Source organism: Corythoichthys intestinalis, chromosome 6 (genome assembly GCF_030265065.1).
Source record: "Corythoichthys intestinalis isolate RoL2023-P3 chromosome 6, ASM3026506v1, whole genome shotgun sequence".
In the NCBI taxonomy this organism is placed as follows: domain Eukaryota; kingdom Metazoa; phylum Chordata; class Actinopteri; order Syngnathiformes; family Syngnathidae; genus Corythoichthys; species Corythoichthys intestinalis.
The window spans coordinates 20,994,929-21,015,111 of record NC_080400.1 but is presented as its reverse complement, the minus strand read 5'-3'; the positions used below and the strand labels follow the sequence as shown (position 1 = coordinate 21,015,111).

The 20,183-nt window shown below is 39.8% G+C and overlaps 1 protein-coding gene across 1 annotated transcript in view; it reads right to left on the bottom strand.

Moving 5' to 3' along the window:
• The window catches only part of drd2a (dopamine receptor D2a), a 129,660-nt gene that overhangs the window by 50,998 nt on the left and 58,479 nt on the right, over positions 1–20,183 (bottom strand). Inside the window, exon 2 of the mRNA XM_057839580.1 lies at positions 3,130–3,440. Within this exon, the coding sequence (XP_057695563.1) occupies positions 3,130–3,408 (279 nt within the window). The 5' untranslated portion in view covers positions 3,409–3,440. The remainder of the gene's footprint in view (positions 1–3,129; positions 3,441–20,183) is intronic.

The following is a 20,183-nucleotide window of genomic DNA, read 5'->3' as shown; positions in this document are numbered from 1 at the left end:
AGACATAGCAGGTTTAGTGACCCTTCACTCCTTAATTGCCTCACTACATTACACGGTACAAAATAAAATCCACCACTCCATCCAACTACAACCTTGACCAGAAGAAAATATATTTTTTTAACAACTGATCTTTCTGATGAAGCCCACATCCTGATAGCTATTGATTTTTTTCCTACTCCAGAGTTCATGTTCAACCCAGTTTTGTGTTGCATTAGTCAGCCGTTGCTGATGAGTCACAGCAACTGAAAGGAAAGTTTTATCACTATTCTAGAGTACAATGGGAAATGTTAGGAAAAAAAACTAGAAAGAATTAGTCATAATCATGTGAATTTTGATTGCCATTACATTTTTGCTTTAGTTCACTGTCTCTACATTATGTATAGATCATCAGTCGTTGCTGAGCTGGTATTTACAATGTATATGTGGCCTGCTCCCGATAAATGTGTACTCTTTGCAATTTTAACCCACTTAAGAAGGACTTCCGTAAATAAGTGTTTCTAAAACCTGAACCTCAGAACTGTGCAGCAGACGTTTTAACCATTAGTCCATCATGGAACCACCATTTTACGTGATTATTTCTAAGTATTTTCTACCATACTGGATAAGCCTGTACTGTATGGGTTAAAGAAGAAAAAAAAAAACTTTTTTCAATTGAACAGGATTTTTTTTTTTTTTTTTTCAGAACATATTTCCAAATTGGAACATGAATATAATGGTAAAATAAATACATAAATTAACAAAAAAACAAAAAAAAAAAAAACAGCAACTAATATTTTATACTAAATTAAAATAAATAGAATTTACTGTATGACTTTTTTTTTAATGGGCGGGGGTTAAGTGAAGTTTTGCCATTTTCAGCCACTGTGTCGACTCTACATGATGTCATGCCTTTATGTTAAAAAGTACTTAAAGAATTCATAAGTTAATAAGTTAGTTAAAAATGTATAAGTTAGTTATGATGTAAATATTGTTGTGGAAAGGTTTAATCTAAAAAAAAAAATAAAAATAAAAAATACATTGGGAGTGAGACCTCTCGCTGTCCAGCGAAACGTGGATTTGTGCCTAGGGTAAGATCATCTTTCACAATTAGCGATCTTTTGTTGCTATCCTTTTTTCCCCCTTCATTCAAGCTTGTTTCTATGGAAGCCCATTCCCGCCACAAAAAAAAAAAAAAAAAAAAAAAAGTAAGTATGAAAACTTTTTTTTTCCCTTCAACAAAATAAGACGCCCATTTCCGCCAGTAGAAAAAAAAGTTTTTTTTTTCCTTTTTCTTTTTTTTCTAATTTGCTGTTGACTGTCTCCGCCACTGGAATTTTTTTTTTTTTTTTAACTTGTCGGAGTCTTTACGCACAATCTTGTACTACTTGTACTACTTGTAGACTCCAGCCGATGTTGCACACTTGTAGGCTCCAGCCGATGATGTAGATGTTGCACTCAACGGCAACCTTATCCGTGACTTTGTGAAGGTATCGTATACGTTTTCTCAATAGCATGAAGTAAGCGATGTGTCCAACAGATGAAATTAAAAATATATTGACTGTACTGAAATTGTAATGGCAAAAATGTATAATCAATTCACAAAATCTTCCATATCTTTTGCAATGACACAATTTCTAACTACCCACCTTACAGAAGACTAGAGAAAAAAACACACCAGACAACGCTATTATTTTAGCCTGCTGCAAAGTTTGCACAAAGCTAATATTAATGCTCATGACGATGCTTGATCGAACACAACAGACCTGTATCACAGAGTAGGAAATCAGAAGTTACCATGGTGACTGGAGAGCTATTTCCAATCCTTTCTAATCCAGGGTGGCATGAACATTAGCTGATATTCAAAGTTATATTACTAGAATTAGTTCTTTTCATTTAGTGGAACAAGCATTCATCTTGTTTTATAGTGTGTTTGACAAGCGATATGATTAGAGCTGAAACGAATACTCGAGCAACTCGAGTAACTCGAGTTTAAAAACTGATCCGAGTAATTTTATTCACCTCGAGTAATCATTTATTTTGACAGCGCTAAGCATCACGTTTTGCTCGGACTACTTTTAATGCGGGACAACGCGCTGATGTCACGTGCGGAGAGGAAGAAGGAAAAAAAAAAAAAAAAACTTACTGCAGCCGACAGCCGCTACAAACGACGCTGATGTTGCTAAATACTAGCCCGCACGATGCTACTTTGGTAGCAGGTAGCGTCTGATGCCTCTCATAGAGATCACATGTATGTTGAACTAGATGCGAAATGACAGACTCGGCCGCGTGTGGGCAGCGTTAGTAAACAGCCGCCATCTTAAAGCAGTAGAGCGCTAAGCGCTAATAAAGAGTGCTAAGCACTAATAAATAAGATTAACGTTACTGTCACTACTAGCTCACGTAACTTTAACCCTGCGGAGGGCTAGGTTTCTATTAGTTATGACCACTGTCAATGCGTGGCTAACGTGTCTTACATACAGGCTTTAACATAACATAGCATTGTGGAGTGATGAGGGTGTAAAATAAAAACTTAATAATGCTAACTATCAATTTTAGCTCAGTAGTCACTGCTGGATAAAACACAGACTAACTTAAAATTTAACTAGAACTTAAAAATGACTTGACACAAATAGAAATTCAATTGAAACACGTGGGAAAAAATCTTTTAAGTGATGTGTGTTATCAAGCGTAACGGCATTTTTAGGTAAGAAAAAAAAAAATATATATATATATATTTTAATAAGATCTACGTTTTTTTGAGTGAAAGCAGTGAATTAGTCTTTTTTTTTTATTCTAGTTACATCTGAGATGCAATTGTTGGCTGTTTTCAACAATATACGTCGAAAATAAAGACATTGATTGGCTGAAAATGGTTCAAGATTAGATGAAATGTCTTGTTTTCTCATGTATATTTATAATTGCTCTTCACCTAAAAATATATTTGTTTTATCCGATTACTCGATTAATCGATAGAATTTTCAGTCGATTACTCGATTACTAAAATATTCGATAGCTGCAGCCCTAGATATGATACCTCTGTACCTAAGAATTCTGTGCTATCGTACACAAAATGAAGGAACAAATTAAACTCATACTTCCAGCTACAACTGACTGCTAGTCAATTGTGTTCATATCATTATTTCTGAATACCTCGGAGTACACGACCCAGGGCATGACCAGCGTGGCCACTAGAAGGTCAGCGACCGCCAAGCTGACGATCAGGTAGTTGGTGGTGGTCTGCAGGGCCTTCTCCCTTGACACGGCCATGCACACCAGCACGTTACCGAAGACGATGACGAAGATGAGCAGCGTGAGCAGCATGGCGTAGTAGTTGTACTCGTGCTTCTGCTCTTGATCGGTTTCGTTGAAGCCCCATGTTCCATTTTCATAGAAACTGTCGTTGTAGGCATAGTGGGTAAAGACATCCATTAGCTGTGAGTGATACAGGCCAGCAACAGGCCCTGGAAAAACACAACAGGATATCTATTAGAATTTGTACAGTTTTTATGAGGAAAATGGATGATTGTCCAACCATTGCTCACTTGAGTGTTACTAACCACCCCAGATTTATATAGGATACTTGGGTTGACATAGTTACAAAATTATAAGTCCCATTTTTTTCTTAAGGAATAATTTATTGGCCAAAAAAAAAATTATAATAATAACTGTAAGACATAATATAGAACGTGGCAGTAGGTCAAAAAAATATGTGGTTGTCCCAATCGCGGCAGTAGAGTAATACAAAAAAAAAAGTGGTTGGCCCATCTGCACACAGTTCTATGGTGGCCGAGAAGTGGGAATGCAAAATGTAAGGTGACCATATTTTGATTTCCAAAAAATCGAACCCTTGAGATATTTGAATTTTACTTACACTCAAAGATGCCTTATCACTTTAATATATTTATAATGTGCCTTCCTCGCTTGTATAGAAAATGCAGGTTAAGACAAAATAATAGCTACTAGTACATAACCAAGGGAGAAAGTGGGCTGTTCCGGTAAAAGATTCGGGGCCAGAAACAGTGCTTTTGATCCTGAAAATATGACCGCAACTGTCAAAACCCCATGTTAAAACTGCCAAGCTGCAACAAACGCATCTCCAAGAAAAAAACAATCAACCAATGTCAGATGTACAGTACAATACATATTACGCCGGAGTATTAGGGCCAAACAACAATGGCAACAAATACACCTACCGTATTTTTCGGACTATACGTCACACCTGAGTATAAGCCGCATTTTTTGAGGGAAATTTATTTGATAGAATCCAGCACCAAGAACAGACATGTCATCTTGAAAGGCAATTTAACTCATTTGCTCACCAAAATGTATAAATACGTTCTATTTTTAATTGCTTCAGTGTCAGTGTCAAAAACGTATTTATACGTCTTTTGCGTTTTTTTTTTTTTTTTTTGACAAGAGGCATCTATAGGTTCCTATGTATCTAAAATACAATGCACAAAGCTCAAAACCCATTTTAAAGCAATAAAACTAGCCGCTGGAGGTCAGTAGAGCATTTGGTAAGAACTCATCTCGGAAGGAAGGAAGTGAAGAAAAACAGTTGGAACGGAGGTTGGAGGGATCTTCTGAAGACGAGCGAGATTTTGAGAAAAATGTGGAGAACGATCGGGAATAAAAAGGCAAATGACACTGGATGAGTGTTTGAAAAGAAAACGAAACCATTGTCAACGAAGGATTCAAAAAATATCTTGAGAAGACAGACGGTGACGTCCACAACAGTTACAGGTTCCACACGCGTTCTGCGGAGCTCACGTTGCGTTACTCCTGAGCCCGAGGTTGAAACTGACGATGAAGATGGTGAAAAAAGTGAGACCGATCTTGATCCGGACTCATCAGATTAGCCACAATCAGCCGAGAGCCTTCCCCGTTGTTATGTGCGCAAATAGTTCAACAGTTCAGTAGTTTAGTTATGTGTAAATAAATTGTTACTTTGCGATCAAAAGCTCTACTTGTCTTGTTGTTTGTTATTTTGTAGAACGAAAACATTATTCAGATGTTCGTAATGTCACATAAGCTAAAAATAGTTGTGTTAAAGTCAGAGTTATGTTTGAAATGTATGTTTTCACAAAAAGGTCAATTTCTCCGTTATTTTCATCAGAAATTGGAAAATTGCTCAAACTAAGCTATTTAGCTATTTCTAAAGAATGGAAAAAGATACGAACTAACTTTATTATCTGCTGAAAGAAGAGAGTCTTGTTTAATCTTTCCTTTGTTGGGTTCCTTGTTTATATAGCAATAGAACAGAATTTTCTGTGGGCCTTGCAAAATCAGTCAAAATCCAGTCAAACAGCCAGGAGCGAAGGGCCTTGCTCCGGTGAAAATGGCTGGGAGTGAATGAGTTAGAATACAATAGAGAACAACAGGCTGAATAGGTGTACGATATGCTAACATTACATGACGCTAGAAGTTAGATCGGGCCTAAAAAATCCAGCCAGACCTGACCGGCCCGCGGGTATAGAAGCCCGACGCGGCCCGAACCCGGTCAATTAGCTTGATTTGCTTGCCCGAGCCCGAAAAAACAAAACATTTTTGTTTTATTTGTAAGCACAAGCCCGAAAATAGAAAGAAAGTTTATGTTTTATTTGTGAGGACTCAGGAGAAGGAGGAAATGCGGGGATGCAATGCATGGTTGCGTTTTGTGTGATCACGTTTGTGACGATGCCGGTGCATATATGGATAATGACAACAAATTAAAGCCTGTCTTTTGTAACGAATTTGTAACGAATTTACACAACGAAATAACGCTGGAAAAGTTTGTTAAATATATTTCTCGTATGAGACCACATTCGTTTACATTCAGCGAAGCCGACACAGGTTTCCCGTATAGCATCTTCAACAATCAATTTGAATCCTTTCCATATCCCATATCCCAACTCCTACCGCAGTTATTAAGCTTTTCAATTCCCCTGTCTTGAGTTTTTCACTCCTATAGCTGCTCCATATCGAAAAGGAAATACCAGGATGCTCGCGGAAGGCGCCAGGGCGCGGGAGGGGAAGATTGATAAGAGAGCGGGGCCACTGCGTTCACGTGCGCAGGCATGCACAGCGCCGTCTCTGTTTTATCCAAATTATATATTTTATTTAACATCCATACATCGTTTTGGTGTGAATATATGAATATATATTTATTTAAAAACAAGTTAGCGAGAGAGAAGTCGGCCCGACCCGATAGTAAATAATCACACATAAGTCGCTCCAGGGTATAAGAGGCACACTCTGCCAAACTATGAAAAAAATTGCAACTTGCAGTCCGAAAAATACAGTAAGTGCTGTATTTGGATGGTGTTCAACACACATTCTCTTTAGAAACTGCCATTCTAAAATTATGCACTATTGTTCACGCAAACAATAAATAGCAGTGCATGCTGGATGTGACAGAGGAGAGCTAGAGCTGACTTCACAGCCATAACTTATTCTTCATCACCCTTTTTTTTAGACAAAACTGTTGTCACAGTGCTAGACAGCTTGATTTTCATACTCCATGCTTAAACTGTTGAAAACGACAGGGGGGGGGAGAAACTACCATTATACATTATATCTATAATCATACCAGAAATAATGCAGTGGGATACAAATGTAATTTCTGATCATTATTTTTCTTTATACCACTAGATCTAAGAAATAAATGCAGCATCATTCTATGGAAAGACAGCAGGGGGACCTCGGACCATGGCTCCACCTTTGGACAGTGATGACAGCTGTCATAGTGAAAGTGGGGACAGTAATGAGGAATACAATCTTGAACCAGGTGGTTACAATATCGCTCAACAAGGGGTGTGAGAAGCGAATTTATCAAACAAAAAACAGACAAAAAATAAAAGGCCAGTGTCATGCAAATCATTTCTATCTAGATTATGGCAATACAATATGTAGGCACACCGTAAATCCTTAGCAGAAGATGTACAGTGGGGCAAATAAGTATTTAGTCAACCACTAATTGTTCATGTTCTACCACTTGAAAATACTAGAGAAGCCTGTAATTGTCAACATGGGTAAACCTCAACCATGAGAGACAGAATGTGGGAAAAAAACCCAGAACATTACATTGTTTGATTTTTAAAGAATTTATTTCCTAATTAGAGTGGAGAATGTATTTGGTCACCTACAAACAAACAATATTTCTGGCTGTCAAAGAGGTGTAACTTCTTCTAACGAGGTCTAACGAGGCTCCACTCGTTACCTGTATTAATGGCACCTGTTTTAACTCATTATCGGTATAAAAGACACCTGACCACAACCTCAGTCAGTCACACTCCAAAATTTACTATGGCCAAGACCAAAGACCTGTCGAAGGACACCAGAGACAAAATTGTAGACCTGCACCAGGCTGGGAAGACTGAATCTGGAATAGGTAAAACGCTTGGTGTAAAGATATTAACTGTGGGAGCAATTATTAGAAAATGGAAGACATACAAGACCACTGATAATCTCCCCCAATCTGGGGCTCCATGCAAGCTCTCACCACTTGGCGTCAAAATGATAACAACAACGGTGAGCAAAAATCCCAGAACCACAAGGGGGGACCTAGTGAATGACCTCCAGAGAGCTGGGACCACAGTAAGAAAGGCTACTATCAGTAACACAATGTGCTGCCAGGGACTCAAATCCTGCACTGCCAGACCTGTCCCCCTGCTGAAGAAAGTGCACGTCCAGGCCCGTCTGCGGTTCGCGAGAGAGCATTTGGATGATCCAGAACAGGACTGGGAGAATGTGTTATGGTCAGATGAAATCAAAATAGATTTTTTTGGTATAAACACAGGTTCTCGTGTTTGGGGGAGAAAGAATACTGAATTGCATCCGAAGAACACCATACCCGCTGTGAAGCATGGGGGTGAAAACATGCTTTGGGGCAGTTTTTCTGCAAAGGGACCAGGACGACTGATCTGTGTAAAGGAAAGAATTAATGGGGCCATGTATCGAGAGATTTTGAGTGAAAATCTCCTTGACAGCCCCAAAACATCACTGCTCCAGAGGAGATCTGCATGGAGGAATGGGCCTAAATACCAGCAACAGTGTGTGAAAAGCTTGTGAAGAGTTACAGAAAAGTTTGGCCTCCGTTATTGCCAACAAAGGGTACATAACAAAGTATTGAGATGAACTTTTGGTATTGACCAAATACTTATTTTCCACTCTAATTTGGAAATAAGTTCTTTAAAAATCAAACAATGTGATTTTCTGTTTTTTTTCCACATTCTGTCTCTTATGGTTGAGGTTTACCCATGTTGACAATTACAGGCCTCTCTAATATTTTCAAGTGGGAGAACTTGCACAATTAGTGGTTGACTAAATACTTATTTGCTCCACTGTACCTGCTAATGCAAACATTTCTAAATGAAATTCTTACTGTGATGTGAAAAGAGCAGCATTTAGCTGCATAAATGAGACTGTAAAATACATAATAATTTTCATTTTAATTATTGTTTTTCAACAATAAATAATGATAAATTTTGTCCACACATTTTTTTCTTTCGAAAAAGTTACACAGTATATCCATTATGAGCTTGTTTGTTGAGGTTGACACTAAGAGGAGGTTGCAGTTACTTGAAAAGCGCATGAGATGATTCACTAAATGATATATATATTTATATTTTTGCCTGAAGCTAACTGCACACCCAAGGAGCAAAACCGCGACAGAGGTGTCAACTTCCTGTCTTTTAAACTACCACGAACGCCCCCGACACACACCTATTTTATTCAGTGACTTCAGTGCGAGAGACAACCACACAAATTCCTCTCGTGTAAAAATATCCTAACGGAGGCATACCCAAGCCGGAGAGACATTTAGACAGAAAAAGATGACACAAACCTGCACGCCTCTTGACTCAGTATGTCTTCATGTTGCTACCTTTCAACAAATGACTACTGCAAATGCTATTTGTTCACCATGCCGAAAGCTTGAAATTATGTGTATGCAACCATACAGTACAATATAATGTTAATGCACGTTTGATGAATTGTTTTTGAATAGGTTCAATTTATTAGCCAATCTTTGGCCCCTTTTTCATCGAGCTGGTAACTGTGTTCGTTCCGGGCTAGTGCTTGGGTTAGCGCCAGGCCCAGTGTTCTTCTACCGTGCGCTTTCAGATTGTTCTGTTTAGATGCATACAGGAAAAACATACTAAAAGATGTCTTAAGAAATATTTAAACGTGGTAGTATCAGACAAGGGTGGTTTAACTACACCATGTGGTCAACAGATCAATACTCTGGTGCTTTAAAGTTACCACAAGAAAACAATGCTTACAAGCTATGACAGAAAATCCCACGCTAATAGTATTTTGAGGCAATGAAAAAAAATTAAATTAGACTTAATTATAACGAAAATACTAATTCCTCGCCATTTTTAACCGAGGTGCGCATGCGTACACAAGTGCACTGGGCATTGGTAGCAGGTCTCGTGGGGCAGGAAGCAATTCCAGAACAGCGGTTCTATTTCTTTTAAATGAGCATTGGCTCAAATCTGTGCTTAGCAAGAACGAACTCATTGCTGGGCCAGAAAAGCGGAGTTATTGTGACAACGAGGGGCTGTGAACGATTGGTGTTCCACCAAAATGTCCTACCCCTCTGAATTGTCTACCAGAGGCAAATTTGACACCAAAGTACTACCGTGCTCCTTCAACTTGTTTTGTTTAGACGCATAGAGGAAGTAAGTACTTAAATGCCTTAAGAAAATACTTAAATGTAGTAATATCGAATAAAGGCGACATAAATCCACACAATACATATATAATGTAGTCAACAGATCAATACTCTGCTTTAAAACTACAAGAAAACACAATGCTTAAAAGCTATGATAGGAGAAAACACACCACAGATCAATACTCTGGAATTCCAGAACACAGACAGTCAACTGGTGGAGGTTAAGTCTTTACTTGGAGCCGCCATCTGATGTTGAGTTATGACTGTGGCTGGTGAATTTGCCGACTGGCCAAGCTCGGACGCCGCGGCCTCATATGGGGAGTGGTTTTGTCTTAAAATTATTCGCACAAATACATCCGTGATTCACACATGTGTTTTCAAGATCTAAAAATATGTCCAAGATTTTCACGTCGAGATTCAGACAGTGGGGCAAATAAGTATTTAGTCAACCACCAATTGTGCAAGTTCTCCAACTTGAAAAGATTAGAGAGGCCTGTAATTGTCAACATGGGTAAACCTCAACCATAAGAGACAGAATGTGGAAAAAAAACAGAAAATCACTTTGTTTGATTTTTAAAGAACTTATTTCCAAATTAGAGTGGAAAATAAGTATTTGGTCACCTACAAACAAGCAAGATTTCTGGTTGTCAAAGAGGTCTAACTTCTTCTAACGATGCTCCACTCGTTATCTGCATTAATTGCACCTGTTTTAACTCATTGTCGGTATAGAAGACACCTGTCCACAATCTCAGTCAGTCACACTACAAACTTCCCTATGGCCAAGACCAAAGAGCTGTCGAAGGACACCAGAGACAAAATTATACACCTGCACCAGGCTGGGAAGACTGAATCTGCAATAGGTAAAACATTTGGTGTAAATAAATCAACAGTGGGAGCAATTATTACAAAATGGAAGACATAAAAGACCACTGATAATTTTCCTCGATCTGGGGCTCCATGTAAGATCTCACCCAGTGGTGTCAAAATAATAACAAGAACGGTGGGCAAATATCCCAAAACCACACGGGAGGACCTAGTGAATCACCTACAGAGAGCTGGGACCACAGTATGAAAGGGTACTATCAGTAACACAATGCGCCGCCAGGGACTCAAATCCTGCACTGCCAGACGTGTCCCCCTGCTGAAGCCAGTACATGTCCAGACCCGTCTGCGATTCGCTAGAGAGCATTTGGATGGACCAGAAGAGGACTGGGAGAATGTGTTATAGTCAGATGAAATCAAAATAGAACCTTTTGGTAGAAACACAGGTTCTCGTGTTTGAAGGAGAAAGAATACTGAATTGCATCCAAAGAACACCATACCCACTGTGAAGCATGGGGGTGGAAACATCAATAAATAAATGGGGCCATGTATCGAGAGATTTTGAGTGAAAATCTTCCATCAGCAAGGGCCTTGAAGATGAGACGTGGCTGGGTCTTTCAGCATGACAATGATCCCAAACACACAGCCAGGGCAACAAGGGAGTGGCTTCATAAGAAGCATTTCATGGTCCTGGAGTGGCCTAGCCATTCTACAGATCTAAACCCCATAGAAAATCTGTGGAGGGAGTTGAAAGTCCGTGTCGCCCAACGACAGCCCCAAAACATCACTGCTCTAGAGGAGATCTGCATGGAGGAATGGGCCAAAATACCAGCAACAGTGTGTGAAAAGCTTGTGAAGAGTTAGAAAAAACGTTTGGCCTCCGTTATTGCCAACAAAGGGTACATAACAAAGTATTGAGGTGAATTTTTGGTATTGACCAAATACTTATTTTTCACCATGATTTGCAAATAAATTCTTTAAAAAACAAACAATGTGATTTTCTGTTTTTTTTTTCCACATTCTGTCTCTCATGGTTGAGGTTTACCCATGTTAACAATTAAAGGCCTCTCTAATATTTTCAAGTGGGAGAACTTGCACAATTAGTGGTTGACTAAATACTTTACTAATACTTTACCGTGTTGCCCAATGACAGCCCCAAAACATCATTGCTCTAGAGGAGATCTGCATGGAGGAATGGGCCAAAATACCAGCAACAGTGTGTGAAAAGCTTGTGAAGTGTTACAGAAAACGTTTGGCCTCTGTTATTGCCAACAAAGGGTACATAACAAAGTATTGAGATGAACTTTTGGTATTGACCAAATACTTATTTTCCACCATGATTTGCAATTTTTTTTTTTTTTTTTCAAAAATTAAACAATGTGATTTTCTGGATTTTTTTTCACATCCTGTCTCTCAAGATTGAGGTTTACCCATGTTGACACTTACAGGCCTCTCTAATATTTTCAAGTGGGAGAACTTGCACAATTAGTGGTTGACTAAATACTTACTTGCCCCACTGTATAAACAGGAATACATATATATTAATTAAGGATGCTACAGTACTCGGTTTTATATGAAACGTTCGATACGCCCTCTTCGATTCAATAGGCAAAAGCATTCGATCTAAATGAAAAATTCCCAAAATGTATTTTCCAAATTTATTTTTGTCGTCTTTCTAGCTAAAATGTCCGGCGCAGCTTTGCCTTGAATAAACAAATTCTGCCGCTAGCAGCCCCCCTGCTCTACTCCTCCCCCAAACTGCATGAAAGGTGGGAGCTGTAGCACACGAGGATCATTGTTCGTGAGGAATGACAAGAAACTTAAGGAGGCGGCTTGCTGTCTTTAATATCATACAACTCCATTGTTTGGCCAGATTTTGGGTGAGATGATACGCTAGACCCACTCCAACATATTAAACAAAGACTGTCTTTACGGATACGTACAACAACGACCGCCAATATACTGTTGACGACTTGGCTGCTACGAATAATCTCGCTTTGATTACAGACAGGTTAAGACAGTGGGTCACAGAGAGCTAACTCATGGTTACATGATGAACAAGTGAGTGGCAAATTAAGAGCGCTGTACTTCAAACTCGTCCTGTTTATGAAAGTCAATTGTCAAATGCTGGTGTTTTGCCATGGTGTTACACTTATATAGCGCTTTTCCACCTTTCAAGGCTCAAAGCGCTTTACACTATCTCACCATCCACCTACTGGTGACGCAGCACCAGGAGCAATGTGGGGTTCAGTGTCTTGCTCAAGGACATTTAGACGAGTTCATCAGAGCGGAGAATCGAACCCACAACCTCTGGGCTGGGGGGCAATTACTCTACCACTTAGCCACGCCACCCTGATGCGCAGACGGGACTATTGTGGCGTGTGTTAACTTTTTTTAATGCCCGACAGCACTCGCGTGCACACACTAGATATCATCAAATAGCAACCTGGATGTGCTACGTTAGATCCCCCCCAACTCCCATGCCATCGGCAGGCCAAATCAATCCATACCAGTGACTATAATTAATGCTGCAAATATTGTTAATTCAGCACATAACACAGATGGACTCGGACCACATATAGGATGTTTTTCTCATGTGGTAAACATACCTGCTAAGAGAGTAATAGCAACCAACAGTGCCCCGCCTCACTTTACAAACAGTAAAGATTGTAGAGCCAGGCGGTATACCGAAAATTTACAGTTACCAAAATTCTTCAAGATGACCGACGTGATTTTGACCATGTCGGTAAATTTGGTAATTTAACAAAACAAGAAAATATAGTCTTTGACTCATCCCGCTTTGACTCTGTGTTGTTCGGCTATGTTCATTCCCCTTTAAGAAAGCAGTCAGTGTGCTTACTTATGAAGTCACGTGGTTATCAGGAAATCAAACAAACAGAAGCCCGGTAGGCTAACACTAGCGGCCAACGCTACAAGCAAACGTGATAGAGTCGGCTTAAGGGAGCCTCGCCAAACTTTCACCCGACATTAAGTAGACTCTTGGCGGCCTCCAGAGGGTGCTTTCAGTGCGTTCTACTGGTAGCCAGGCCACAAGCTAACGCTAGTGGCTAACGCTACAAAATGAACGTGATGGAGTCTCATAGTGGCTCTAACCTTGTCAAAACGGCTGAACTTAATGAGTGGATTAGGCACGGACTGCATCTAGCAATTAGTATGTCGTGTTATTTTGTATTTGTGTGTGTGTGTGATTTCTTTGATATCTTTTTTGAGGGTAAAGCATTCAGCATAAAGTATAATCCAACAGTGAAGCCTGTAATATGACTGTTTAATGGCCACAGTATTCTGTTTCTGTATGTGCTTGCTTTATTCCGTGTCATTACTGCCATCATATAATCTTAAATGGTTCATTGGCAAAACAGCAATATAGCTGTAATATGTGTCTGTGTGGGGGTTCATGTGTGTGTGCATGTATTAAAAATGCTCTGGAAAAAAACCCATGGCGGTGGCATGCAAGTTTTCTTTTTTATTCCACAGTGGATGGGGCGGTGTTGTACTGAGATAATTATTGTTCATGGGAGTAGTTAGATGTCACGTCAGCACAGCCAAGACATTATTATAATGCCATTGTAAAAATATCTCTTTTTAACTTTTTGCTTTGTTTATAAATCTGTCAGACATAATCATTTAATGAACAATGCTGAGTATTTCAATTGACAACATTTTTTGTAATCCTCTCTACAGAAGACAAAGTGGGGGAAATGGAACAACACCAGCTTTCAAAGTGCAGAATTATTGTTATTTCGAAGTCCAACAAAAGCAACAGCAATCCTTCTTAAGCACCACATATTGATGTGATTTTCATACCATTATGATGGCCCAAGGACCAACAACAGAAGCCTGGTGTGGTTAATGAGCATACAGTATCTCAAAAGCCTGAGGCAAATGTAGCAACATCATGTGCAAACCTTAATAATAATCTGTGCAAACACGTCGAAACAAAAGTGAACATCTCCATAGGTAAAGGCTAAAGTTGCACCGATACCAGTATCGGCAGGGGGCAATGATCCGGCCTGAATTGGTGGTATCAGTATCGACGAGTACCAACATTTAGGGTGCCGATACCATCTACTGGCATCACTTGAACGCAACTGGACTATCCTCCCCAAGTGAGCTAAATTCCCAAATTCTGATGCATGACATTTGTATGATTTTGTCACTAAGATACCAAATGAAATAATCACCTTCGTCTTCAGTAATTGATGTGTTCGCAACAATGCAAATCTGCGATGATACGCTACTTATGCAAATATGGTGGTCACAAATGGTTAGGATGTGTTTACTAGCGTCTGCTGATGTGACAACATTGGGATCAGAAAGGTTAGGACCGTGGGACACTAAGCAAAAACTCACGGTTTCATGATGAACAATGAGTGGCAAATTAAGAGCGCCGTACTTCAAACTCGTCCTGATTATGAAAGTCGATTGTCATATGCTGGTGTTGTGAAGTAATGAGCAGAAGTGCCTTCTGTGACGTTTCTTTCTTTCTTTCTTTCTGTTTCATTTCCCAGAAAACACCGCGCACAAACAATAGATATCATCAAATAGCAACCTAGATGTGCTACGTTAGATCCCATGCGATTAGCTGCGTGGGCCCAGAGTGACACGTCGTCCAAATACTACATTGATGAATTAAAAACCGCCATGGCTGAATGGAAATTAAGCTGGCCAAATCAATCCAGCCCAGTGACTTCAGATAATGCTGCAAATACTGTTAATTCAGTACGTGACACAGATGGACTCGGACCACAAATAGGATGTTTTGCTCATGTGTTAAGTATAGCTGCTAAGAGAGCTGCAGCAATCAATAATGTGCCCCACCTCACTTTACAAACAGTAAAAATAGTTCTGAGCACTTTTATACAAATTTTCTTTAGCTCAGCAAGAAGTAAGCAGATAAATATTATGCACTAAAATGCTTGTTTATATGATGGCATTGTTATTTTTGCTTGATAACAAATTAAAAAAAAAAAAATCACAAAAAAAAAAAAACATCACAGTTGTATTTTCTGTTTCGGAGCATTAAATGTATTGAATTGTATCAAAAATTGTACCGAACCGTGACTTAACTGTATCGTTGCATCCCTTATGCATATATATTTTTGCAAAGAGAGTGGTATCCAAATGGTACCGGTCTATACTGCACAACCAGGTATCGGTATTGGGTCAAAAAATGGTATCGGTGCAACACTAGTAAATGCCAAACAAAGTGCTGACGCAAAGATCAAACTAATGAAATATCTACGCAGCCAAGCAAAAAAGAAAAAGCAAAGTTGACATCTGTGGGAATTGTCTACATTAGTTTGTGAACTGTTGAATGACAAACCAATACAATAAGAAATTAACTGATAGTGTACTACCATTGGGAAGCCTTTTCGTCCACTACTCTTTTGTGAAATTACTAATGATCTCAAAGTTACCAAGGACAAATTGTCACTACCATAAAATTTTCTCTGAAGCACTGCTTCAAGCTGCACAAAATGAATCAGCCATTATGAAGCAATAATGCACAAGTGTTACATCTTGATCAGCAGGACACACTTTAGTTGAAGGACAATCTCTTAATACAGTGATTAAAAAACATTTAATGCCCTTTTCCTACTGGAAAAGAAATGGCGATGTCTAATTATTAAAATGGGTACATTTAACCTTCAATACAAAATCTATGCAATAATTTTTCCCACTGGTCCATACATACCATCTCCAACGCTTTTATTTATTTTTTGGAGGGGAAACACATAACTTCAACTCTCTTCACATAAATTCAGGCCCAGGAAAATGGCGAATCCACGAGAGGACCTTGGGTGCTTTTGATGGAGCTACTCCTCAGTCTGCCTGGCCATGTGTTGCAGGTCATTGTTATGCTGGAAGATCCAGACAAAATACCTGAATTTTATGACTTATAAGGTGCAACTTTTTCCTCCGCTTTGAACCCCTGGCTTTTATTCAATTGCTAATTATTTGAATTTTTACATGATAATGAGCTGCATGTCTTTTATAAAGTCCCCAACACATCAGGGGGTACTTTACTGAATTTGAGAGATTAAACTTCGCTGAGCAAAAACCCGTAGTCCTTTTATTTGTAAAATGAACCAAAAACAAGTGCAAAACACCGTTGACCAGGAAGTCAGTCAGTTAACGGAAGAGATGTAATCAAAGGCAGGCTTTTTCCTCCATTTAGTTTCATTGCTGTGGCGGCCAGCGTTTTAGTTGTTTTTCCAAGAAATTAAATTTCACTCCATTGGTTAACACAGTGGGGCAAATAAGTATTTAGTCAACCACTAATTGTGCATGTTCTCCCACTTGAAAATATTAGAGAGGAGTGTAATTGTCAACATGGGTAAACCTCAACCATTAGAGACAGAATGTGGAAAAAACCCAGAAAATCACAGTTTGATTTTTAAAGAATTTATTTGCAAATCATGGTGGAAAATAACTATTTGGTCAATACCAAAAGTTCATCTCAATACTTTGTTATGTACCCGTTGTTGACAATAACGTTTTCAGTAACTCTTCACAAGCTTTTCACACGCTGTTGCTGGTATTTTGGCCCATTCCTCCATGCAGATCTCCTCTAGAGCAGTGATGTTTTGGGGCTGTCGTTGGGCAACACGGACTTTCAACTCCCTTTACAGATTTTCTATGGGGTTGCGATCTGAAGACTGGCTAGGCCACTCCAGGACCTTGAGATGCTTCTTACGAAGCCACTCCTTTGTTGCCCTGGCTGTGTGTTTGGGATCATTGTCATGCTGAAAGACCCAGCCACGTCTCATCTTGAATGCCCTTGCTGATGGAAGGAGATTTTCACTCAAAATCTCTCGATACGTGGCCCAATTCATTCTTTCCTATACACAGATCAGTCGTCCTGGTCCCTTTGCAGAAAAACAGCCCCAAAGCATGATGTTTCCACCCCCATGCTTCACAGTGCGTATGGTGTTGTTCGGATGCAATTCAGTATTCTTTCTCCTCCAAACACGAGAACCTGTGTTTCTATCAAAAAGTTCTATTTTGGTTTCATCTGACCGTAACACATTCTCCCAGTCCTCTTCTGGATCATCCAAATGCTCTCTAGCGAACCGCAGACGGGCTTGGACGTGTACTGGCTTCAGCAGGGGGACACGTATGGCAGTGCAGAATTTGAGTCCCTGGCGGCGCATTGTGTTACTGATAGTAGCTTTTCTTACTGTGGTCCCAGCTCTCTCTAGGTCATTCACTAGGTCCCCCCGTGTGGTTCTGGGATTTTTGCTCACAGTTCTTGTTATCATTTTGACGCCACTGGGTGAGATCTTGCATGGAGCCCCAGATCGAGGGAGATTCTCAGTGGTCTTGTATGTCCTCCATTTTCTAATAATTGCTCCCATAGTTTATTTCTTTACACCAAGCGTTTTGGTGATGGGCTACAATTTTGTCTCTGGTTTCCTTCGACAGCTCTTTGGTCTTGGTCATAGTGGAGTTTGGCGTGTGACTGACTGAGAATGTGGACAGGTGTCTTTTATACTGCTAATGAGTTAAAACAGGTGCAGACTAATAAGTATTTTCATCCAAAGGACTAAAACTAAGACGAAAATTAAAATGACTTCCAAAAACAACACTGCTTGATAGTTCATTTTTTAATACTCTTTGACAAGATCCAATCATTAGTGCGAAAAAAAAAAAAAAAATGTAATGGGGGACTTTAACCTATTCACTCCCAGCCATTTTCACCGGAGCAAGGCCTTTCGCTCCCAGCCGTTTTACTGGATTTTGACTGATTTTTCAAGGCCCACAGAAAATTCTGTTCTATTGCTAGTATATAGTAACCTACCAAAAGAAAGATTAGACTCTCTTCTTTCAGCAGAAAAAAAGTTTGTTCATATCTTTTTAGGGTTAGGAAATCAGAATTAGAAAATAGCTTAGTTTGAGCAATTTTCCAATTTCTGATGAAATTGAGCTTTTTGTGAAAGCATACATTTCAAACATAACTTTGACTTTAACACAGCTATTTTTAGCTTATGTGACATCCCATACATCTGAATAATGTTTTCCTTTTACAAAATAAGATAAACAACAAGACAAATAGAGCTTTTAATAGGCAAGTAACCATTTATTTACACATAACTAACTGAAAGATGACGCTGTTCTGACCGCGACAGCCGGTTAAACTTTTCCTCATCGCCGTCTGTCTCATAAAGATGAATTTTTTTTAGTTTCTGCGGGCTCTGCTCGCATGCAGCACAGACTCAAAGGCATTGTCCGCTGCACTAGTGGTCCCGGTAGTTCTGCTCGGTTGTCCAGCGGCTGGCATCCTGGGTGTCCTACTGGTTGTTCTGCTTGGTTGTCCGCCGCCTGGCATCCATTCGGTCGTCTTCCGCTGGCGTCCGTCCGGCCGTGCGGCTTGGCCATTCGTTGCAGTTACCAAGTGTGCTACTGCCCTCCAGTGGCCAGTGTTATTGGTTTAAAATAGATTTTTAGCTTTGTGCTTTGGAGCTAAATTGAATCAGAACCTAGAGATGTCTTTTTTGGAGAAAAAAAAACAAAACATAAAAGACTTATTTATACGTCTTTGGGACACTGAAACAATTAAAAATACAACAAATTTATAGACCCCAATCACGCGACGTCACAACTCCGCACCCCTAACTGGTGCCGCCATATTGTCCGTCAGCTCATCGTGTTTACATATTACCGCTACGTACATTCCTCCTATTACTGCGTGTTTTTCTGCTTGTTTAAGGAATCACTGCCTAGTAAACGAACCCAAAAACCTTCCGGACAATCGTTAACATTGATTTATCAAAATGGTGAAGGCATGCGTGGTGGTTGGTTACAGTAACAGAGAAGATAAACGATCATTTTAGTAGTTACTGTGTGCCCATTGTTGAAAGGGCACATCTCGAAAGCAGCACGGTTTGTTTATCTCGGTCCATGATGCGTTTGTGTCGACAGCCGTTAGACAGCGGCGAAAACATCAATATGATGCCAACACGATCGCAGACGGAGACTACGAAGCTCGTGCCACGGTCGCGCAGAAAGAAGGTGAGCGCAACAACAGGTGTTGTGCCGAAAAATAGCCGCCCAGCGTGAAATGTCCCCCCTGACGGGAGCGCCCACACGGAAATGACTTTCTTGTACCGTGAATATGTATTATAATACCCTGCTTCAACTAATAAATGTCATACCTGCGTGATTGTCATTGGGATATGGTCGTGAAAACCAGTAGACTAATACATTTCTGTTCAAAGATGGTTATGTGGCCCAGTCCACAATTTGTTACTAAAATACAGTACTAATATTTTGTGTAATTTAATTATTTAAAACTGATCTTACAGTCGTAAATCCATTAAGGCCGAGTTATACTTCCGCGTCAGACCTGCGCCATCAAGGAAGACCCGAGTTACGACCCTGCGCCATAGCCTGACGCGCGCCTCTCGAATTTTCTAACCTTCGCGTCGCGTAGACGTGTATGACGTGGCGAAAACGGACTGCGATTGGTCCGCTCAGACTGTTGTTTGCGGTTTAGCGCGAAATCACCGCCATTGTAGAATAGAATCAAACATTATTTTCTACACACAAAAATGGACCAAGCCGACGGGAGTATCATCGAAGAGCAAGTCTCGTCAATACATTAATGTGATCACCAAATGGCAAGGTCGGCGATTGAAAAAAAAAATGTAAGAACCACCGAGACGTGTGTGTTCGGAATTGAGAGGCCACACGAAGCGGTGACCTA